This window comes from Lissotriton vulgaris, chromosome 7, assembly GCF_964263255.1.
Source record: "Lissotriton vulgaris chromosome 7, aLisVul1.2, whole genome shotgun sequence".
Lineage (NCBI taxonomy): Eukaryota > Metazoa > Chordata > Amphibia > Caudata > Salamandridae > Lissotriton > Lissotriton vulgaris.
The window spans coordinates 1,751,177,740-1,751,202,855 of NC_141695.1; the positions used below are offsets into that span (position 1 = coordinate 1,751,177,740).

At 47.8% G+C, this 25,116-nt stretch overlaps 1 protein-coding gene across 2 annotated transcripts in view; it reads left to right on the forward strand.

Moving 5' to 3' along the window:
• The window catches only part of CIC (capicua transcriptional repressor), a 445,344-nt gene that overhangs the window by 163,634 nt on the left and 256,594 nt on the right, over positions 1 to 25,116 (forward strand). For both annotated transcript variants that reach the window (XM_086933054.1, XM_086933055.1), the window contains exons 3-6: positions 2,394 to 2,543; positions 3,094 to 3,304; positions 17,586 to 17,718; positions 18,134 to 18,316. In XM_086933054.1, the coding sequence (XP_086789180.1) occupies positions 2,394 to 2,543; positions 3,094 to 3,304; positions 17,586 to 17,718; positions 18,134 to 18,316 (677 nt within the window). The remainder of the gene's footprint in view (positions 1 to 2,393; positions 2,544 to 3,093; positions 3,305 to 17,585; positions 17,719 to 18,133; positions 18,317 to 25,116) is intronic.

Genomic DNA, 25,116 nt, shown 5'->3' on the forward strand with positions numbered 1-25,116 from the left:
CACAGCGAAGGCTGTGGATCCCCTTTCTGCTCCTCTTTCTGAAGTTCTCTTGTGCCTCCTTTCTTTGGCCCAGCAGGGCTCTGCTCTGGGTACTCTAAAGGTCTACCTCTCGGCCGTTTCAGCCTTCCTTTGGCTTCCTGATCAGCCTTCTCTTTTCAAGTCCCCTGTTGTAAATGATTCCTTAAGGGCATTACTCATCTTTTTCCTCCTGTTCCTTTTGTAATGCCCTTTGGGACTTGAACTTGGTTCTTACATATCTTATGTGCGTTCACTTTGAGCCGCTACATAACTGTCCTCTCAGACTTCTCACTTTGAAAACTGCCTTTCTGGTGGCCCTCACCTCTACATACAGAGTGAGTGAGCTACAAGCTCTTTCTTCCAAGCCTCCCTTTCTGGCTGTCCATCCGAACAAGGTCATCCGTAGAACTAGACCTTCCTTTCTTCCCAAGGTAGTTACTTCTTTCCTCATTGGCCAAACCATCACTTTGCCCATCTTCTTTCCGCCTCCTTCGAAAGAGGAAGAGAGGCTCCACCATCTGGATCCAAAATGTGTGCTTTCCTTCTACTTGGATCGCATCAAACAATACTGAGTGGACGACCAGCTCATTGTTGGTTACGTGGATGCTAAGAAAGGTCGGGCCGTGCACATACGCACCATCTACAGGTGGGTCGTTCTGTGCATCAAAGCCTGCTATTCTTTGGCAAAGAAGAAGCCTCCAGTGGGGCTGCGCGCCCATTCCACCATGGCGACGGCAGCTACTAGTGCTTTGGGACGAGGAGTCCCCCTAAATGACATCTGTCAGGCAGCTACGTGGGCATCGCTTCACACGTTCATCCAACACTACTTCCTGGACAGCCAAGTCCGAAGAGACGGCTTCTTTGTCCGTTCTGTTCTCCAGGACTTTCTGGTGTGATCTTTGTTCGCAGAACCACCTCCGGGGTTGGTATTGCTGGGGTATCTATTCTAAGGTACAGAATCTTTAACTAACTGTTTCTTTCAGATGAACAAGTTACTTACCTTTGGCAACAATATAGCTGTAAGAAACATAGGTTAGTTATAGATTCTTTACCGAACCACCCATCCTCCCCGTTCTGAGAATTAACTTCTAAGGTTAAGGATTTCCTTGCAGGGCCCTAGTTTTGTGCACCAGTGGTCAGTGTCTTGCACAGTTCTGCGCTCTGGTGTGGAAAGTCGTGTACAGAACTGACACCAACGCGCGAGGGCGGCTTCTAAGTAGCTACAGCGAGGTCATGCCGGCGACCACAACGACCGACGCGGAGTCGACCAATGCCACCTTCCGGAGCACGGGGTACTGCTGAGGAAAAAACTTTCCGGATCTAGTCTGATGCCTGCGGTAATTCTAAAGTAAGGAATCTATAACTAACCTATGTTTCTTACAGATATATTGTTACCGAAGGTAAGTAACTTGTTTATTTGTCCGTTTCAGTCATTCGTATAAATCATTTGCCCATCCTGTCATACAGGCTCCAGCCAAGCGGAACCCTATTTGATTCTGGCTATTTATCCATCCTTCTATCTCTGTGAGCCAGTCTCTCTCTTGACCTGATATCTATCTGCACCTGTCTGTGAGGTGGACGGCGCTTTTATGATGGATTGGAGACCTGTAACGCACAGAAAATCAGAGACTCTAGTAATCTCAGGATGTTTTAATGTTTGTGTGTTGGGTATTGGGAAGCAACGAAATGTGGGCCTGGTGATAAGTTGCTTTTAGGAAACGGATGCTGGTGTACTGGTCTGCAGGAGAGGATTTACAAAATGAGGCGGAGACAGCTGAATCTCACATATCATTATTGGTAAAAGTAAATATGATTCTGTGGTGCAACGATCCAGGAAACCAAACCTTCTAACTTCCCATACTGGAATAAATTTCCACAAAACAATCAGAAAAAATTATCAGCACTCAATATGTATTTGATTAATTATATAAAATATGCAGCCAGTAAATATTATCATATATGGCACCGACTCCGTTTACAGTTTTCTTCATAATTTCCTTTATTTGTCTATTCTTTTCTTTTTATAAAAATGCCATGTAGCCAACGCGTTTCGTCTCTTGACCTAGACTTTTTCAGGGCTACAGCAATACAAACAATAATAAAAACACAATTTTAAAATCACTTCACACCATACTACAACATCATAGACATTTATAATCATGAAACTCATTTAGGAAAGCGCCATATGAACATTGCAGGAGATGGTGAATTGGGTCTGCAGGAGATGGTGTTAAGATCTGTTCTGGACAAAGTATTGCAAGGTGGGGAGTTGTGTGTTTGTGAGATAGTAGAGATTGCACAGCAGTGGATGGATTTGCTGACTGAAGTATTCTGAGGTTTGGGTTAATGCTGATAACCTCTGCTTCCACTTTTAGTTTGGACCAATGTGGAGCCACGATCTGTCGCCATCTATCCTTGGCACTCGCTAGTCCCGTTCCTGGCCCCTAGCCAACCCGATTCATCTGTCCAGCCCAATGAGGGCCACCAGCCTGTGAGCCGACCAACCTCATCTACGCACGCCAAAGGTAAAGGGGCTAGATTGGAGGATGGGATTGTGAGTGTGCGGGCCTTGTCCGCCTCTTTGACTTCAATGTACATTGAAACTACTTCAGAATTAATGCAATGGGAGCTTCTCACACACTTGCGAAAGATAAGAGAGGTGAGATTGGGTGGGAATTAGTGCCTCGTTTATGCATGGCAAAGGAACGAGAGGTGATGCATTGGGGACTGGGAGCATTGAAGCTTAGTCCTCCGGACTGCTGCTCTTCAGGGTTGTCAGTGACGATACTGATGGTGTTCCAGGGTAAATGTCTGTTGAAATATTGAAGTCTGACATAGAAACACTGAAGTGTGACAAGATTACGCATTACACTGGCTGTATCATGAGGTGACTCGGAAACACTGAAGAGTGACAGGGTAACGTGTGATGCTGGCCCCATCATAAGATGTTGTGGGCACACTGAAGAGTGAATATGTGATGCATGACTCTGGATGTGGGAAAAGAAGCAAAGACCATGAATGTGTCATAGGATGTCCGGCATTTTCTTGTTATTTCTTTTCCTTTTGACCTTGTAGAGCCCTCTGAGTCGGCTGCTGTTGCTTGTGAATCTCCTTGTCTATCAGGGAGTGAGCCAGCAAGGCTTGGCTCTGTTCACCCTGAGAGTCCAGTGTCTGAGCTGCATTCTGCGGTGGGCCCCAGTAAATCCTCACATCATGATGATGACGTCCATGGGCCAGTGGGAGAGACACGAGTGGACAGCGAGACAGAAAGTGACCACGATGATGCGTAAGTACCACTGTTTAGGGGTATGTGTGTGACCTGCGAGGTGGGCCTACTACTCCTCCACCAATGGACGAGGTTGCCTGGGTAAAGTGTCAGCAACATTAGGGTCTAGTAGTAGCTTTATATCCTTATCCGATGAGGTACTGAGTTCTGAAGAGGGTTATCTCTCTTGGTTTGCTGCCAGTTCACTTTGGAGAGTGAGAATCATGTAAGGAGCTCATTGGAAGAACCAATGTCAACGGATAAGCATGAAGCTTTACACTCTGTGTGTGGTAAATTAAACATGCATGCCTAGTGAATCATGTGACGCTAAATTGACATTTATATGGTGCCCTGTATTTGAAAGCGGTTATAAAAAAGATGATCAGTGGAATGGCTCAACTAATCTCAGCCATCCTAGAAATACGTTCAGATCATTCGAATTCCTGCAGCAACAAAAAATCTCTTATCTGGGATTGATGATGTCCTGCATCTTCACCGTCCCACATCCTGGCTACGTATGAATCTTCTATAGCAGTGGTTACAAAATTAGTGGTTCCAACTAGATGACGGTTGAGGGCCATATTGGTGCCCTTATAGCGCAAGCTCTTTTGTTTGAGAAGGATGCTTAGTGTTGCATCTCTAAGAGCTTAGGCAGTTCCTCTAGTCCTCAAGGCTTTCCTACGTTCTCTATTGATCAACAGGTTTCTGCTTCAGATAATTTTACCACTATCACGCATTATTTGCGAAAATCAAGGAACACCGGGTCTATAACACTGGCTCTGTAAGCCCAACAAATCTAGACATTAATTTTATGCAGAAATCAATAAAGCAGTACACTAACTACAGCTCGAACACTCAGGAGTATACTCAAAACAAACTGTTAAACAAGTCATGAGTGCGTTGACTGTAGCTATATACCTCAAGACCTCTTTTACAAATGTGGTTTTTACAAGTAGGCTTATTTGCCATGGCTCTGAATGTAAAAAGCCCAAGCTTGACATTCGGATTCTGGATAGAAGGGGAGTGCGCTTTTAATGAACAGTCAAGAAAATGTTAGTACACTTTTCTGCCTTCCCTACCAAAACCATTGATGTTGATCAAATGTAAGTACTCAAAGGCCAGGGTGATCTTCATTGTTTAAGTATGGCTAGGACATTGGCAGTTCACAACCCTCTTACAGATGTCAAAAGGACAACTCGAGAGACTTTCCTGCAAACCAAATTTAGTGTTCAGTCTCCAGAGCCCAGTGTTTGTCACCATCTTGCATCATTGAACTTGGCAGTATGGCCTCTGCAACGGTGCAGTATGGACATCAGTACTTGCCACAATCTTACATCTTAATGGAAGTGGCATGTGCTTTTAAGCAGAAATGTTTTCCAACTAGTCACCATAGCAGACCTTTGACCCAATGACCTCCAAGAAGCAGCAGTGCTACATTATTATGTTCACTTGCTGTTGGGATGAGAATGTCCCATGAAAAGTACATGGGCATGTACCCCCTGAGTGACCAGACTGCATGTGAAAGCGGTATCCTGACTTTTCCTTCGCCCAGCTAACATGCTAATCTAGCTTGAGCACTGAGGCTTGTGCCTGACAATGCCGAGTCGGAGGCCAGAACCCATACTGTGGCCTGAAAGGGAAAGCAAGGATGCCCTTTATCGTGACAAGGACCTACTGTTCATCTCCTGGGTTGTTGACATTAAGAAGTGGTGGCATCATCCTGTTTTTTTAGGTCTTGTGGCGATTTACAGCGCGAAGCGCTGTCTCGCCAGAGACCTATTGTGAGCGACGCAGCTTTCCAGGAGACAACAACTGGCTGCGCGCATTTTCTCTCTGAGAAGGCGATCGGAGCGGGCCACGCGCATGCAACTGCGCTCGCTGTGGCCAGCTACTGTCTCCTGGAAAGCAGAGACACAGCCACACCTCCCACTGCTTACGCATGCGCGCACACACAGAGACACACACACGAGCGCACCTACATACACGCACACACACATACAGAGCCGCCGCCCCCCGCACACACATACAGAGCCGCCGGCCCCCCCGCACACATACACACGCACACGCACACACACACACACACACACACACACATAAGCACACCCCCCTCCCCCCTACAACTAAGCCCCACTTACCGCCATTCTGGACTTCTGCAGCCTCCGTGGGGCTCTCCGTCGGGCATGGGAGCCCCGCGTCACCAGCACTGCTTCTCTCCGTGGTCGCGTGCGCGGGCTTCTGAAGACTGAAGTCCCGCCCCACAGAAGGTTTCGGTTTCGCTCACATCTTGTTTTATAAGCTGCCTGCAGTATCCACATACGAACTCATGATGCAAGCCTCAGATCTGACCTTTCCACAGACACGTGTGGTCGGAAGAATGGGGCATTCAGTTTGTATCTACTAAGTGCCAAAAAAGTAATTGCCAAATTTTTCCATTAAAAAATTGCAATTTTTCACGATTAATGCTCACCTGTGTGTATGTGCGCTTGGAGGCTGAGACTCCCTCTGCTGGGCTTTTGGAAGACAGCCTGGGATCATTAGTACGGTAATGTGATCGAAAAGAAGTCTGATAGAATTAACCTTATTTTAGGCCGGTGTCTAAAATGCAGCCCCAACCTTGCCACGCTTAATGTTGCTCAATCTGTGGCCTAGCAGCACTTTGGTCATTGGCCTTTCTTTTATTTTTCTATCTCAAGAGCGAGAAGGCTAATTTTGCCGGTCTGGTAAATCGGGTAGTTACCCTGGGCTGCTGATTGGTTTGATGAATTGTGCAGGCAAGCTCGCGGGAGCCCCTCCTCTTCTCAGCATGTGTGTGTCGCCTTCTGCCACTCCGGTGGCATCTAAGTGCATCCTTAAGCTAAGTCCCCTTTTCGTGCAGTGATGGGATTTCCGTCTGTTGGTTGTGTTAATAGTGTTGTTTGGTTAATGCAGATTCATGTTGGTTAATGTTTAAGTAAAGTGAGTTTGAGCCTACTAAAGATGTTTGTAGGGTGTTATGTGCACGGAGTCGTTGAGCTGGGTCATCCGCGGTCCTTTGTCCGGCATACGCAGATTGTGTGCTGAGATGTGTTCGAGCTAACTTCATCTGACCAGTTCTCAGATGCATGTTGGTAGTGCTGTGGAAGGGTTCTGTTGAGATGGCATTTATTTTGCAAATTCGGTCTTCTCTTCTCTTAACGTCCTTCAGAATTCCCCTGTTTCCATCGACAGGCACAGATTCACTACCATAACCTCCCAAGCGTGGACATTTCTCTGGGACGACTAACCCCTAGGTATGCCTTTGATAAATGTGTCCTATCAACCTTTGACAGGGGTCTGGCCACGGCCGACATCAGTTTCTACTACTGGGCAGTGCACACCATAGTGGTGAATGGCTGGGTGTGTGAGGTGGGCGGTCCCTCATGTCAGATGGAGGTATTACTACTGGGCTTTAACAACCTCATGGGATGCAATACGCACTGTTCCCAGGTCACTCCCAAAGATCAACAGAGCGGTCTTTCGACCTGGCGAGTCACCCTGCTGTGGACGGGATTGGTTAGGCAAGGGATGCTGGGTGGTTGTCCAGGTAGCTGGCATTGGCAGTGCGCCTTGGAGCATTCAAGGATGGGACAATATTAGCAAATCAATCTTGAGCGACATCTGAGAGGGTGGCTATTTTAAATCCTACCAGGACCGCCAGAGTTCGCCCTTAACAAATGTCAATTTTTCCACTGCCTCCAACTCTAGCCTGCACTCTCTGATCACCAGGCAAGGCCATACCGGGCATCAGGCGTTTCCCTGGGAGGCTGGAAGGGATGGATGCCGGTTTGGGGGCTTCCGGTTGCCTGCTAAATGTACTATAAAGCCGACAGCTGATAAACTATTTGCTATTGGGCAGCTCGCTATGGCACTGCATTTTGCACATTACAAGAAAGTGTTCGATTGTGACCTGTGTTCTTTCCCCAAACTGTACCCTGAACCCCCATTTGGCACCTCTCTGGCCACATGTCAGTCCCTTGTAAAAGGTACCATAGGTACCAAGGGCACTGTAGCCAGGGAAGGCCTCTAAGGGCTGATGCACTTATAGTGCCACCCTTAGAGGCCCTGTACCTTTACACACACACACACACTGCCATTGCAGGCTGCGTGTTTTGGTGGAGAACAAAGTGAAGAGTCGGCATGGTACACATCCCTGTGTGCTATGCCTACAACCCACTGCCCTGGTATAGGTAAGCCACCCCTCTTGCTGGGTGCACTATGCCAGCGGTAATGGTACAGATGCATGAACCCTGTACCTCTACAGTATCTAGATCAGTTCTTAAACATTGTAAGTGCAGTAATGCCATTAAGAGTATATGGTGCTGGGAGTTTGTCATTTCGAACTCTACAGCACCATAATGGCTTTACTGAAAACTGTGAAGTTTGTTATCAAACTTCTAAGCACATTAAACCCACACTGAAGCCAGTGGGCATCTTAGAGATGACCCCTGAAAATCGACCAGCCTCTTGCGGGTTCCCTGACTGGTACACACCAACCTGCCACCACGAGACATGTTTCTGGATCCCTGGGGTGGGAGCCTTTGCTCCCTGAGCCCAGAAACAAAGCCTTTCCTGGGCGGAGGTGTTCACACCTCCTCTAGGTCAGGAAGAGCCATGTGTGGCAGGGGAGCTTCAAATGCCTTGCCGCCTTTGTAATGCGACCCCCAGTCTCTCCTGCTATCAGGAGAAGGGCCCCCCCTTCCTGTATCCCCTCCTTTTTAGCGGGACGACAGGCGGGAAAACTAACCAGCCCAGAAGGTGTTTCCACCTCTGCTAACTCCACCCCTATGGTGGGCAAGGCGAGATGAAGCCCACTCTTCAGCGCCCGCCATCTTGCAGATGTCAGGCACTCCTCAATAAGAATTAGGGATTGTGCCCACTAACCCATGTGGGGGGAGCATATCAAAGTTGTATTCACCCTAAGGTTAGTAGCCCATTGGCTACTGACCTCCAGACCCCTTAAACGCCCCCTGAATACAGTATTTAGGGGGCATCCCTGAACCAAGAAGACAGATTCCAGCAACCTAAGAAGGACGAAAGAAGATGCCCAGCAGAGGAGACTGCAAAGAAGAACCCGACTTGGCCCCAGCCCTACCTGCCCGTCTGCAGTTTCCAGAGATCCTGCGCCAAAAGTCGCCTTGTCCTGCAGGCAATGACCTCCAGAACACCTGGAAGGACTGGCTGCCTTCAACAAAGACAGGATCTCCTGTGAACAGCAGATCTGTTCAAAAGAAATACTTAAGAAAGAATCCAAGCCTGCTGAGGACAAAGAAACTCGACGCCTGGAACCACCACTGCACCCAACACCTACGGCCAGAGTCCGAGTCGCCCACCAGTCCCATCGAGGTCCCCCAGTGCGCCAGAGTCCGAGTACACCATGGGTTGACCTCTCCAGGACTCCCCGTCGTCACCTGCAGTCGACTGCTTTATTCGATGTCTGAGGACTCCCGACCCATGATTACATTCTGGGCTTGGATTTTTGCACTCAATGCACTGCGATGGTCCTCAGTGCCGACTACTACCACGGAGAGAAAAAGACTCCTTCTCTGAATGCAAAAATCCAAGCCTCTCCTGCAATCATGGTTCGAGAGCCCTCCGACATCGAATAAAGCCGTAAACAAAATTATAACTACCGCAGAGGTGGCTTTAAAGACAGCAACACAGGCGATGTTAGGAGAACTCTTGTTAATTTGGGACTGAATAATAGGCCTGATGATGACCTTGTAAAAAGTTGTTATACACCCCACCAGTTAATGAGGTCGAAATACGTTGGCATTCTGTTGGGAAAAAGGAGAACCTTCTCTACAAAATAACTACGATCTTCTGGTTATGAACTTTGAAATCCATGGAAAGGGAACAAATGAGGGCAATTTTCTTGGTAGAGAAGGAATCGTAAAAATACACCTTTAATCTCATGTGTTTATAGGGGTAATACCTTGAGTGTTCAGAGTCTATTTTAATTTTATGCAACTCTCTGACATAAAGTTCTGGATCGAAAAATTATTTTCTTTCAAATGTCTGATTTATGTGTATTGTGTCAAGTGGGAAATTGTTTAATGTATGTTCGAGGCATGTAAGCTATAGATCACATGCTTTGCATACTCCTGCCATCTAGTGTTGGGTCCGGATGTTTACAAGTTGTTTTTCTTCGACTAAGTCTTTCCAGTCACGAGGAAGATGACTCCTCCTTTTGGTGATAGTGTGCATGGGCATCGACTCCATTGTTAGATTGCTTTTTTCAGCCATCATGTTTGGACGTGAATTGCTGCTCTCCGGTTCGACACAGTTTCTTTAGTTTCCCTCGGTGCGCAAGCCGCTCACCCTTCACTGTACTGTTTTCGATCGCATGATCCCATTCGTTGTGTATCGTATTTACAAAAGAAAAAAACCTCTTTCGATCTGGTAGCTCTTGGAAGGCGACGCACGGCTCACACGAAGTGTGCAACCTGTGCTTGTCTTCGGAGCACAGAGAACAGGACTGTGACATGTGTAAGGCTTTCCGATCGAAAAAGACGCTTCGCAACCGTCGGGCTTGACGTCGCGACATGCAGAGCAGCCAACACACAAGTTCCATTCCGGACCTCTTCGGAGAAAATTCGGAACGAGGCCGGAGGTGCCATGGGAGCTGAGGAGGAACAAGACCCGATCTCCATCTCCGGCTCCCAGGGGGACGAAGACATCCAGCAAGGGCAGCGTACTGCAAGTACAGATCCTTCCTTGCCCTAAAGTCGACCTCAGCCCAAGAATAAGGCTTCGGCCCAACCCCCGCCTCCAGTCCATGGTCGACACCTAGAACATGTTTCCGATACCCTGCCCTCCGGCTCGGCTCCGAAACGCATCCAAAAGCTTGCTGGCTCCGAACGGAGCCGTTCAAAAACAGGCACCGAGCCAAACTCCTAGGGATCGAAGTCAAAGACTGGCGTCGCCCCTCCCCCTTCGACGCCGAAAATAGCTTCAAATCCGGAATCCTCTGCATCCAATACACCAGCATCCAAAACACTGGCACCGAAACTTTCGGCACCAAAACAAACGGATGTGCCCATTCCATCTAAGGAACACAATTCCTATGCTCTGCCCTCCAAACCGGATCCGATATAGCGGGAGCTATATATTCACCCAAATACTGGACATATCACCACAAAAGTGACAAACGCAAACTTGAGACAGAGGAGGTCTACCAAATTCCTCTAAAAAGGAAAAATGTTGGTACAAATCCTTCTCCACCTCCCCTTCCATCAACTCCTCCTCCTCAGTTTCAACCCTTACTAATTTCACCAGAGCAGCACTCACCACCACATACACCTGAAGATCAGGATAATGGGGTTGGGCCTGAAGACAATCACCCAATACCTCCAGCACCCTGGACAGAATATGACACCAATTCGCCCACAGGGAATCATCCTGACCTGTACCCCACCAAGCCTTCTCCACTGGACGACAGTGTAGGTTACATAGAACTGCTGGGTAGCGCTGCTAACTTCCATGGGGTTCAGCTGCATTAGGAATCCCTAGAAGAGGATTTCCTTTTCGAGACTGCTAGCACCACACAAAAGTCCTCGCACACACTCCCCATGCTTAAGGGTATGATCAGGCACGTGGGTGATATTTTTAATGACCCATTCAGGGTATGTATCCTCACCCCTAGGGTAGATAAGAAATATAAGCCAACATCATCCGATCCAGCATACATAAAGCGGCAGTTACCATTGGATTCCTTGGTGGTGTCCAAAGCACGCAAAAGGGCCAATTCGCAAACAACAGTATATACTCCACCCCCAGAAAAGCGTCAAAGCTGCTAGACGCTTCGGGGAAAAGGGAAGCCTCACAGGCTGCAAAGGTTTGGCGCATCTCCAATACAAAAGCTCTGCTAGCTAGATACGACAGGGCGCATTGGGATGAGATGGAGCACTTGCTTCAATTTCTACCTGAGGAGCACAATTCCATAGTGCAAGACATAGTGCGGGAGGGACAGCTCATTTCTAAAGATCCCATCAGGTGCGCCCTAGATGCTGCAGACACTGCTGTCAGCTCCAGCGTCCTTTTAAGAAGGCATGCCTGGCTTCGTATTTCAGGATTCAAACCAGAAGTTCAGACTTCTATTTTAAACACACCATTCGATAAGGGACACCTCTTTGGCCCTGCAGTAGATGTGTCACTAGAAAAAATGAATTGGGACACAGAAGTGGCCATTTCCATGAGAGCCCTTCAATTAACACCAAGTCATGGTTCCTTTCGGCGCTCCTTCTACTACGGAGGATCTAAGAATACCTACTCGGATACTACCACCACCACATATAACGGCAACAATCAACCCTGTGCTTCTAAGGGTTACTTAAGAGGGGGCTACAGAGGCAACAATGGCAAAGGAAGAGGCTCAAATGCACGCGCCTCCCCCTCCAATACCAAACCGTGACTTCCCTACACTTCCCCATGACCATTTAACACCTGTCGGGACATCTTTCACATTTCCTACCCGCCCGGCAGTCCATAAATACAGACAAATGGGTACTGGAAATGATCCGTTCTGGTTATTGCCTGGAGTTCACCAACAATCCTCCAAGCATTCCCCCACGGTCACACAAACTCTCACCGGATCACTTACACCTCCTCAAACAAGAGGTTAATTTGCTCCTTCTTAAAGGGGCTATAGAGCCTGTACCACTACAATACCACGGGTCGGTGTATACTCCTTTTACTTTATGATACCCAAAAAGGACAGTTCTCTGAGACGAATTTTGGATCTCCGAGAACTAAATCTTTACATACAGTGAGCCCATTTTCACATGGTAACACTTCAACAAGTACTACCACTTCTGCAACAGGGAGACTTTGTCTACTCTAGAGTTAAAGGACGACTACTTTCCTATTCCAATACTTCCCGCTCATCGCACATTTCTTAAATTTGTGGTAGTGGGCCAACATTACCATTTCAAGGTACTCCTGTTCGGAGTCATCACTGCTCCCAGAGTCTTCACAAAGTGTCTGGCAGTAGTTGCTGCACACCTAAGTTGCAACACATTCATGTCTTCCCTGCTTGGACGACTGTTTCATCAAAGCCAGTACATATTCAAAATGTCTCCAACACACTCACATAACACTACAGTTACTGCATCAACTGGGGTTCACAGCCAATGTGCTAGAATCACATCTCTAACCATCCGCTACTCAAAACTACCTAGGCGCCACTTTAGATACTCAAAAGGCTCCAGCCTTTACGAACCCAGCCAGAATTCGTAACATTCCGGTTCTAGTTCTCCAGTTTCAATCCAATCACTCGCTTCCAGCTCGAGTGTATATGCAACTACTCGGAATGATGGCATCTTACATCATAATCGTGGCCCACACTAGGCTTCACATGAGTCCCCTACAGGAATGCTTAGCAAGCCAGTGGAACCAATCGCAGGGTCTTTTAACCGATCTAGTGTTGGTAAACGGCCATTCTCATCGTTCTCTGCAGTGGTGGAACACACAAAATATATCAAGATGGCAGGAGTATGCAAAGCATGTGAATCTACAGCTGTACATGCCAAGAACAGATGTTTATTGGGTAAGTAACATTATCCCTGTGTTGTCTGCACTAGAAAAATAAGATTATCAAAAACTGTCAAACATATTCTGCAAAAAGTTTATGAAATAATAGAATGAGATAGATACTCGAACACACTAGAGTAATCTGTATGTTGTGTTTGTTTAAATTCATATGTATTAATGGCCACATGGTGTCCCATATTCACAGGACCTGGCAAAATAAAAGCTGCAAATATTGCTACAAAGATGCATGTGACACAGTCTACAGAAAAGGCTTATCTCAGGCAACATCTGTTGCAAACTCCATTGTAAAGGGTTTCATGGAGGCCTGTTGAAGATGGGCTTATCCTCCTGTTAAAAACATTCTCCTCCTTGATAACCACTTTTTAGCTTATGAAAACGTATGGTTTCTCAGTTGGAGCGGATACAGAGAGCTTCATTCTAGCATTTAGGAAGCGGCTCTTTATGTGATTAATCAAAAAGTTGATATATCGTGTAAAGAGTCCAGGGGTTTCCATGTGAGTGGACAGGGGCTTTCTATGCAATCCCAAAGTGCTCTATTAGGGAGTAGTGTGGTCGAGCAGCCTTAGGCTTAACATAGAGGAGTTCAAGACATCTGAAAATACACAAAATGGTCAATAAATGAGAAGCACGACTCAAGAAGGCGATCCACACCAATTTCTAAAAATAAAAAGTATCTTTATGTATGTTCAGAGAAAAATCATTCAGGTAAGTATGTTTTTAAATATACATTCTTTTCACTTTAAAAAGTGGACACTTAGTGCAATTTCTCAGTTCGGCAATGCTATCCTGTGGAACTAAGAACCAGTTCTGCAAACAGGTACTTATAAGATCAATCTCCAGGAGTTAAGGCGAGTGGCTGGCAAGGTCCAAGGCAGCACCAGCAGTACACCACCAGTGGCACAGGGGTGGCCGGGCGCAGGGTACAAAACAGCATTGGGAGCCCAATGTATTTCAACGGAGATAGGTCATTGCGGATAGAGGCTGAAGGCTCTGGCCAGGAGGCCAGTCAGGCTGATCCAGAAAGTGGGCTCAGGCCTTGTGATGCTGGGGGACATCTTTTGTCCTCTTCTCCAAGGCCTAGGGGCAACAGGTGCTGGGGTGTTCTTAGGTGTCTTGTTTTTCCTTACTGGAGCAGTTGCGTTTGGGGGGTAGGGGGCCTGCGTGCAGGCGACACCAGGGTGTCCAGGAGGGGTGAAACCACAATGAACGCAAGCTCTGGAGGGCTGAGACCATGTTGACACTGGTGGCCCACTACAACTCTGGCCGGAGGCGACAAGTACAGTGGTAGGTTCAGGTGCCGGGTTTTGGCAGTTCCATTGGCCTCAGAGTCTTCTCTTTTGGAGTTTCTTTTGAACAGGTCCACTGTTCATGGGAGGTCTTTAGTCATTTTTTGAAGCCATGCAGTCCTCCCAGGTTTTTGGAGTCAACAGCTACAGGACGAGTTGACTTTGGCCCAGTTTTTGGTTTGTATCTGGTCAGTTGCTTCTTGTCTCCACTCTGCTTTTGCGGCTCTTCGGTGTCCTCTCTTCTTGGGTCATCAGGATTTGCTTCTCTGGTGCCCGTGGGCTCCCCTTAATTCTGAATTTAGGGGTGTTAATGGAGTGTAGGGTAGTAGCCAATGGGCTACTGACCCTTTGGTTCACTATGTCCCCTATATGACCACTTACTGTGGGAAGTGGGTATAAACCTGTTCCAGAATTCCAAAGTATGCCATCACAAAGATGGCTACTTCTGAAAAATTGTGTCCACCCCATTGTAGCCCACCTTCGGGGTGGCACTAGCTTGGAAGTGGCTCGCCTTCCCGACTAGCTCTTTTTCTCACCTGTCCGGGTGGCAAGGGTGTCCTGAACAGAGGGGTCAGCTTCCTTTCCTGTGAGGGGGAGCCAGATTCGCCTTTCAAAGGCGGCAGCCCATGGGGGCTTGCTGCCCACGGAAGGCTAATCATCAGGACATCCTTTAGGAGGGGGTGTGACATCTTCCTGGTCCGGCTTTTGTTCTGGGCCTCCTGAGAGCAGAGGCTCCCACCCTAGGATGTCAAAACAGTGTCTCGGCTTGCAGGGTGGCAGAAACCAGTCATCAAGGACCCCAGAGGCTGGCTGGTTTTCAGGGGGCACCTCTAAGGTGCCCTCTGGGTGCATGTATTGTTAAATCCAACACTGGCATCAGTGTGGGTTTACCAAAACGAGATGTGTGATACCAGACATCCCTATTTTCAGTGAAGCCATCATGCAGCTGGGGAACTCGTTTTCACCACGGTCCAGCACATGTTTCAAAATGGCTTCCCTGACCACTTCCACTGGCAGTAATACGACTGACCAGCACGGAGGCATATCTACTCTTGCAGGTATGCTCTCACATGTAATATTCAGCACCCTGCCTTCCTCTGTCAGGCCTGCTGTAGGCATGACTTACAAATTTCACATGCAGTGGTAGGGGATGTGTGACATGTTGTGTTTTCACTTTTGTCTTCACCAATACATTCAGCCTGCATGTGCTTGGTAAGGGGTCACTGAGGGTGGCACAGTTTGTGCTGCTGCCCTTAGGGACACCTCTCTAGTACCCCAGGCACTAGGTACCAGGGGTAACACTTAGTAAGGACTTAGAGGGTGCTACAGGTTTTGGCAATTGGGAAAAACAATTGAACATATTTAGGGAAAGAACACTGGTACTGAGAACCAGGTTAGCAGGAACCAAGTGCACTTCATTCAAAATTGCATCAAATACCATGCAAAAAGGGGGGGTACTGCAACAAAAACTAATTTTCCCACACAGCACTAGTGGAAACAGCCTTCAGAGTGGCCATTACATCAGTCCCTACAATTAATGAGCTTCAGACATTGTTAACTGTTTACTTTTTTGTTACCAGTTTCAGACTAAGGTGTTGTCATGTGGATGAAAAGTTCCTTCTAACGTATGCAAAGCAATGACACTTGCCTGCTTTAGGAATATGCTCTTTAGTCAGGGCCCCTTGAATTAGGCGGCACAGGAGGGCAAAATTATGTGGCAGGGTTGATTAACTTATTCATCAAGAAAAGGCAAATTATGCGGTCTAATGCAGCACATTTTGTAATACTATTGTGATTATTTCACATGCTAACACTGTAGGGGCAATTGTTTCACGTTATTAGTATGAGTTAAACATTCAACTACAGTACCACCTAAAAGATGACCAGCCAACCTGTACATAGAACCGGTCACTGCTCGGTAATTCGGGTTGTCGCAAATTTAGTAACTTTCGATCCATTTGGGCTAGAAACAATTTATTTCGTTAAAATCTGCAAGGTATGTAGCAGATGGTGGATTACGTGGCAAATCCGTCAAATCCATAGTGGTGTGAAAAACGCTGCAGACTTGCATAATTCAATAACGTTTTATGTACATTTATTGCAATAAATAATAAAATTAGAAATCCAGAATATTCTGTCTCAGACTGCTGCTCATATATATATTAGCAGACTTGCACCATGCTCTGATATCCTTCGGGATCTTGTTCGCTTTATATAAAACTTTATAAATAAATAAATAAATTAGATTTTGGTTCTTTTGTGGGAAAAGCACAGGATTCCTGCGATGCAGAACAAAGAGTATAAGTGGCTTGCCTTCTTCATGCCCTAAGACTTGAGGTGGGTTGCAATGGTATTGGGGTGCTAATTTTGTTAGATGCCACTGGCCTTCAACACCATAGACTGCAGTGTGATCTGCAGTTTCTGTAAAAAGGACCACATTATGCCCACCCTGGGATCTGGCTGTTGGTAAAAAGAGGATCATGTTAAAGGTCTTAGTACCTGTTAACGGAGGCATTTTTTGAAACTCTTCCCTCTGCTAACTTCGCCTCTCTCAACAGTTATTCTGTTAGATCTGTTAAATAAGAGGGTAAGGCTTTTTTGGTTGAAGCTGCTAATCACTGGTGCTTGTATTGCAAATCAATTAAAGTCCCTCCTGCTGCCGGGAAGACCTGGCTCCTCCACTGTGGGAGCATTGTAGATGTTCGAGCTTGTAGATGTCCTGTTTCCGTTTGGCCAATAGCACCGGGAAACTAGGCTTAATGCGTGCTTGTAAGTGTTTTTTTAAACAGCACATATCATAATACAGTGTCTAAGCCCGGTGGTCACACATCAACCGCACAGACTTGGGCATTCATGCATAAGTTAATGTTTGCTTGTAGACAGACTCTTCACAATCACACAGACCTGGGTGGCTACACAAGCAAAGCTCTCACTATCACTCCCAGATACAAGCTGTGCCGTGTTGGTGGTCGTTCCTTCCGGGTCAAAGCAGCCGAACTGTGGAACTCCCTTCCGGTGGAGATTCGGTTGTTGGAGGATCTTTTTTCTTTTCGTAAGGCTATTAAAACTTTCTTATTTTAACCTGGTTCCTTCTTTTTAGCTGTTGTGTTTCTTGTGGCTGTTGCGTGTTACCTTGCCATGCGCCAGGACGCCCCTTAGCTGGGGCAGCTGTGCGCAGTACAAATCCACGTAACATAACATAACCATGTAAAATGCAAACATGGGCTCACAAAAAGAGTGAAACATCAATGGCCGGTGTCCAGCTACTCATGCAGCAAAGACGGAGAAAGCTTGAAGTAGAAATGAAGAGAAGTAGTTTGTCCAGGGGCGTGGTGGTGATCATCCACCTTTGTTGGAGCGGTGGGAGAAGCAGATACTCCCTTGGCTCTGATTGACTGTGTTGGATGCATTAGTGGGCAGTGAATTGACTGTGTTCTTGTTGTTCATAGGTTTCTCTCTGTGGTGTCCTCTGAGCTCTTGCCGCTTCCCCTCCATCCTGGGAAACGCAGGACACAGTCTTTGAGCGCGCTACCGAAGGATCGGGACTCCTCATCTGAGAAGGATGGACGCAGCCCAAACAAGGTCAGGACGGAGAACGCAGGAGTAGCAGGGGAGGTTGGTTTGAGAGCCAGGGGTCTGCGCAGTGGCAGTGCAGGCTACCTAAACATCAAAGGAGATGGGCTGGGGTGGATTGCACTGCTGTGGTGAGAAGGTAGTGCTGATGTGTAAAAAACTTTACAGCATTTTGGCATAGTAGCGCATAGTAGCGCAGAGGAAACCAAAGGAACAGGGTGAGTGTAGTTGTCAGAGCCGGAAGGTTGACCACACCCTTGTTGTTGGGAAGGTGGCATATTGCACAGCAGGTGTTGTTGGTCCATGGGAGTGGTGGGTACCTTATGAAGTGTGCGAGGAGGGTCTTTGCAGAGGGTTGGAGGGACCCTTTATAGAGCGGCTAGGAAATTCTCGAGGTGCTACCTAACAAAGTTTGTCTTTCCAGAGAGAAAAGGACCACATCCGACGGCCAATGAATGCTTTCATGATCTTCAGCAAGAGGCACCGGGCCTTAGTTCACCAGAGGCACCCCAACCAGGACAACCGCACCGTCAGCAAGATCCTGGGCGAGTGGTGGTACGCCCTGGGGCCCAAGGAGAAGCAGAAATACCATGACCTGGCGTTTCAGGTACCAGTGAGCGACCGGGGCAAAGGGAACAAGGTTACTCGATTAGGGCTCGATAGTGACAAGTACTACTCAGAGCCTAAGCACAAAGACTGCATTTGTACCATGGTTGAGATTGGGGCTAAATAGTAAAGATTATTCCTATTCATAGCCTAAGCACGAAGGATGTATTTAGTCTGCATTTACACCAGGGTTGAGATTGGGGCTTCTGGCAAACTCAAGGATAATCTATTCAATTCAGTTTAACGCCCATGCCGGCAGCTGTGCATCCGCTGATGCACTGAAGTATCCTTGGACTAGAGCTAGCTTAGCCAGGTGGTGCGAAGACCGGCTAGTGAAAGTACCTTATATCAGGGCGTCAAAAGGGGACATGGGATAGGTCAGCTGCACGTCATGAAGAGGTACTTAATTTCCTACAGGGTAGAGATGGGTACTTTCACAACACAAATCTTGATATGCAGTTGCTAGTTTCTGGTAAAGTCTTTTCTTGAATGCCCCTGTTAGTAAGAAGTATTTCTGGTCCTTATCATTTACTGAATTAAAAGCAGGAACAGTCTGCGTTAGGCATATGTTAATTGATAACTACTAAAATAATGATGAGGAACCCTGATAAATGCCCATTGTGTGAAATCTGGGCCGCGGCCTAGTCTTGGAGGCGTTTCTGGGGCAATCCGATGTTACTGGGCACAATCCTGTGCGAGGGCTTTTGTTTACCACGTGTTACAGGGCAGTAATGCATGTGCACTGCACATTGGATACCCAACCCTTTAGGATGTCTCAGGACAGCGAGAGTAAGAAGGCAAGACTTCATTCAGGAGGTTGGAACTCAAGTTCATTGTGACACAGTAAATTATGCGTAATATCGTCTCTGTGAGGAAAGTAGGTGTATTTTGTGGTGAATTTGTGATACCTCCACGTGTAATACACTACCAACCATTCAAGGACCAGTCAAGCGTCGTTAGTCAAACCTTAGCTCAACCCTGAGTAGCTGGGGCTTCGAGCAGTCACACTTCAACAAAGGGACAAGTGTAAAGCATTTGAACAGCACCAAACCAAGCGAAGAAGAAACTCAACACTCAAAAAAACAAAAAGCCATCTACAAAAATATTATATCTTTATGAATTTGTGGCACCAACGTGATCACTGTAGGATTCCATAGGTATAGATTTTTCAAGGAATAATAACTCAAGACTTTTCACTTTACCACTAGCAAGCACTGCCAAAATCAACAAATTTGACATTTAGCCACTTTTTCGAGCAGAACTTTGTCAGAGTGGAATGCTGTTACTTTGGGCGACCAGCTCTGGCAGGGAGCCTGTCAAGTGGACCAGCAAGGTCCGAAGAAACAGTTACCTCAACAGGGAAAGCAGTCTGCAGTCCAATTCCAGTGTCAGTGGTCCCTTTGACATTTACTTCTATGGAGTGGTCCAGATGCAAGGGATACAGGGTACTGAAGCTACTTAAAGATTCTGAAGGTGCTGTGCGGTCGACTGGGTCTTCTTGGGGCCACTCCTTGGTCTACTGTCCTGGTGGGGTGACTGGCCACAGGGATTGACGTCCCTCGAATTCCTCTTTGGTCCAGCAAAAGTCTAGTCGCCACTGGATTGCTAGTCACCGGGCACAATGAACACAGCAGTTTCCTTCTTTGACAATAACTTTGCCACCAAACTGTACTCCAACAACTCTCACAGCAGACCCGGTTGTAACTTTTGAGCATCAGGTTTCGGTCTCCCAGGCTGCACTGCGATGATATGGCCTACCAACTTGCACAGGCTGACTTCTTCAGCTTTTGTGGCCCTATGCTGTGGTCAGGAAAGTCAGCCAGCTGAATCTAGGAATCTCCGCCTCTGGCTGGGTTTGAGGGACAACTTCTCTATGATCGGGACACAGCAGGCACATTTACTTTGCTTGCCCAAGGAGCAGCAGGTACAGTCTAACTTAGGTGCAGCCTCTCCTTTGCCAGTTCCAGGGTCAGCCGGGCAGTCCTTCTTTCGTCTTCTTCTCCAGTCAAGTGAGAACTGAGTTTTGGCTGCCAGTGGTGCTCCTTTTATGCTCGGAAAGTGCCTTCAGGTGAGGTTGTGGTACTAACCAGTAGGCTACTAGATTACCTCCTGCCTGATAACGTCCTATGAAGTGCGGCATCTAGCTATCCCAGAGTGCTCCATTCTGTCCACTCCCAAGATGTTGAGCCCCTTTCTTGGTGTGTGGAACTTGGTAACCCACCTTAGAAGTGTGACTACACGCCCATGGAAAAACATTTGCCCATTGTGTCCCCGATGCCAGCCGGTCTACCCAGACAAAAGAGCAGACCCTCTTGAGTGTGGTTACCGTTTGACCTATAATGGTAGATTCTTCTTTGAAACACTACTTTTGGGCCAGCACCCTGTGTGGCTCCATGCCAGAAGGAGGTAACAACTCCTCCAGCTGCAGGCCTCTATTGTTACCTGTGCTGGGAGCCATTGACCCATCTTCCCCGGTGGGCACAAGATTGTCCCATGGCGGACAACTGAGTGGCAATGTTCTAAAAGTTGGAAGTGGCAACAAGATAAATTAATTTCGACTTCTGCATCAAGTAGGGCTTAAAGTAACAAGTTGTTTTGCAGCTTGAATCCTTTTCTGGATTCACATGCTGTGCATCATTCTGCCATCTAGTGGTTGGCTTAGGAATTGTCTTTGTTTTTTTTCACTTGTTTTGGTCGCTGTCAACCACCATTTGGTGTCGGGTACGTCCCCTGTATGACGTCAGAAGGCATCCTGGAAGTTGACGTGCATGGTGGCCATCTTCAGATTCTTTTTTCCGCCATTGAGTCTGGAAGCTCCGAAGAAAAGTAGTTTTTCCCAAAATAACTTCAAGAAAAGAAGATCGTCGATAGGATCAACGAGAAGAGACTGATCATCGACGTAGAGTCGTAGACAGAAGCACAGCAGGGGCCATGGAGAAGACCCCTTTTAAATTCTGCCCCAAGTGCCATCACAAATAGGCGCAGCGGGATCCCCACACCATGTGCAACCTCTGCCTACTCAAGGATTACCAGGATAAAGACTGCGAGGCCTGTGCAGCATTCCTGCTGAAAACTCTCAGGACACCCCAAAATCAGAGACAGGCCCACTACGCCACAATGTTGATGTAAATGAAGAAACCTTCCATGGGCAAGATGGTTTTCTCGAGCGACGAAGAGGAACACGCAGCTCCTGCGGAATCCACACATGAAGGATCGGACGTCCGACAGTCGGGATTTGTCGCTGGAGCAGCGCACGTACCGTCAATGCTGGAACCGGACCCAGAAGAGAGCGGGTACCCAGCGCCCATACGCGCCTGAGATACCACTGGGCATGCTAACGGCCTTACCGCATGGCGGCGACTGGTCGCAACTACAGGAGTGGGAGGAAGCGGGGATACAGGTGGTTGGGGACCTCTTTGAAAATGGCGCACTGCTCCCGTTCCAGGAGTTAATAGAACGCTTCGGTATCCCGAGAGGGGGATTTCTGCTGCATGCAGCAGTAACTAGGGCGATGCACGCCCACTGGGGCACGGGACTTGAGGAACCCGGGACGGCAGCGGCGTGCCAGTACACCATGATGGCGGCGGGCACGATTAAGGCGGTTACGTGCCTATATGATCGGATGATTAGGGAGAATATCCCTCCTCTCACATCCCTAAAAACCAAATGGGAGGCAGATCTGAATAGGGACATACCGGACACGACGTGGGCACAACTTGTCCGTAGGGCCCGCAACAGCACGAGAAACGCCAGGTTCCAGCTGATCCACTACTATGTGTTGCATAGGGCGTACATGACCCCAGGTAGAATCAGGCGGTATTTTGGCGATGATACGGCAGCCTGCCCCCGGTGCCCTGAGGAGGGGGCTGAGTTGGTGCACATGCTGTGGGCATGCCCGGCCCTACGGGATTATTGGCAGGAAGTAGGGGAGGTGCTGAATGAGGTGACTGAAAGATCTATAAAGTACGGACCGGCGGAATGTCTTTTGCACTGGTTTCCCCATACCCCCAAAAATAAGCTCACGAGTAAGTTTATCGACATGGGACTGATGGTGGCTAAGAGGGAGATCACCAAGAACTGGAAGGCGAGGATAGGGCCTACTCCACGGAGATGGCGGCAGGAGTTTCTAAAATGGGCTACGGCTGACAGCACACATAGATACCAGCTTGCGCGCAGGACCCCTAGCCAGATAGCAGCTGACACTGCGACCGCATGGGAAGTAATGGTGCAAGCACTCAGGGATAGCGAAGCTGACGCAGAGGAGGTGACTCCCGGGGTAGAGGGGATGGAGGAGGCGAGTTGAGGCCCTAGGAGCAGCAGGAATATAGGGAGACTGAAGCCAGCAACCCAGGGATGGTAACAGCGTGGCCTTAGGCGGGTGGTGGTGTGCGGGATGGGATGGGGGGGGGAGTTTTTGGGTTGGCGCAGGGAAGGGGAGTTGGGATTAGCGCGTAGTTTAGTAGGGCCATAAAAGTAGTCATACACTTAATCCGGACACTAACCACTCCTCTGTACTGAACGTCAGGCATGGATGAGCAGAGACTTCAACGCCGCCCAACCCCCGGGTTATGGGCCGGACGGCTGTGTACTGATTGACGAGGTGTATAATATGTCTGCTAAAACTTATGATGCTACTTATATGTGTGTATTGGCCTGTACAGGTATGACTACAATAAAAATTATTTAAAAAAAAAATAAAAATGAAGGATCGGACGTCCAACTTCTAGAAAAGGACGCCGAGAAAAAACACGCCAAAAAGAAGGCGAAGAAATCTAAGCAAAAGACCCACAAGGTAAGAACCAAAGATCCGTCAGAACCGAAGGGCCACGAACCAAAAACAGCCAAGGCAGCCCTGACGCCGAGCAAAAAGGCGATCAAAGGTCAGCCGCTACCGAAAGAAACCCACGGCACCCACCCAAAGGTTGCTGAAGAGGGGAAGTCGCACAAGCCAAGGGTTGACGACTCCGAACCCTCCTAAAACGCCGAAGACCAACGTTGACAAGAAAAGGAAGACCCCGGCATCCGAATCCGAATCCGAAAGGGCCCTCAAAGTCGAAAAGAAGATTCGAGGAAGAAATACCTGTACTATTGCAAAGGAAAAAGGAGTTTGATGACTCACTAAAGGAGTATCGAATCCCTAAGGCTCTGAAATTCGAACCTGATACCGTTGACGCCGAAGAGGCGGAAGATGGTATCCTCCAATCCCCACCAACCCCTGAAACTCGAGGTGAAGACCCCAAGGAATATGATAACGTACAGGAGGAGAAGGAAAACAAAGAAAATTTTGAGGACGAATGGAACGACTTCGACACCGAGAGTCCGGAGGAAGAGATCTGCAACTATCCTTGAAGGCATCTCACCCAGATGACATTGTCTCCTACAATGAAATTGTTAAAAGGGCTGCAAACCAGTTTGGGGTGCCCCTAGAGGAAGAAAAAGGGGGTACATGTTTCCTGTTGCCAACCCTGGCACCTGCAACTAAAGAAACACAATATTGTCCCCAGTTGCCAAGTATTCTGGACCAAGGCAAGGAAGCCTTCAAGGAGCCAGCATCTAACAGAGGGGTAACTCCTAGAGTGGAAAAAATATAAACCCTCTTCAAAGGACCCAAAATATGTACAGGGAAATGTTACCCCAGATTCTATCATTGTAACATCGGCCAGAAGAAGAGCTAACTCAGTCTCCAATACAGGACCTCCTCCAGTAAAGGAGAGTAAAAGGATGGACTTAGTGGGCTGAAGAATGGAAAAAGAGGCAGCAATGCAGTGGCGCATTGCCAACTCAAATGCCCTGCTCAACCGATACGGCGACCAGCAGTGGGATGAAATGGAGGAGTTTATAAACAAGCTCCCAGAGGAGGACAAGAAAAGAGCAAGAGCGGTGGTCCAAGAGGGAAAAAATGTACCTAGTACCTGCCTCAAATCTGCACTAGATGCAGCAGACACCGCAAGCAGGCAAATGTGCACAGGAGCTCTGAGTGTTGAGAGAGGGGTCTCACCATGTTGGGAGTGGGCAGAATGGTGCTTCCTAGGATAGCTAGATGCCACACTTCCCAGGAAGTGGTCATCAGAAGGGAAGGAACCTGGAAGCCCATTAGCTACCAATCGCATCCTATTCCGAGGGTCTTTTCTGAGCATAAAAAGGCCACCCCTGGCAACCAGAACTCAGATCTCAACCGACTTGGAAGAAGGACTGTCCTGCTGCACTGAGGGACCAGGAAAGAGAGCTGCATCGTTGAAGACTGTGTAGGAAAGTGCCCCTTTTAGTCATGGTGACTCCCACTGTTATGCCACTGGTACTGATGTTTTTTGACTGCGGTGCATTGGGTACTGCTAGCCTGGCCCCAGTGCTAGTGCTCTTTCCCTAAAACAAGATAACATGTTCTAATATTAAACCAGTTGACACACACTTAAGCAGCCCTGTACGTCCCAGGGCATGGGTGCCAAAGAGGGTCCCTAAAGGCTGCAGCATGCATTATGCCAACCTAAGGGACCCCCCATACAAATTGCAGGCAGTCTGCCATTGCAGACTGCGTGTCATTTTGCAAACTATGAGTAAAAATATGAAATGGCACACTCACTGTGTGCCATGCCAAAGTCACTGCATGGAATATATGTAAGTCACCCCTACACCCCTTTTAGCCTTAGGGCAGCGTGCATTATATAACATATGAGGGCATATCTGCATGAGCAGGGGTGCCCCTGTTCGGTCTAGTTCAATTGCTGTATGGTACAAGTGAACAGGGAAACCATCCTAAATAGAATGACTGGTCACTGGTCACTAAGAGTTCCCCAGATACAT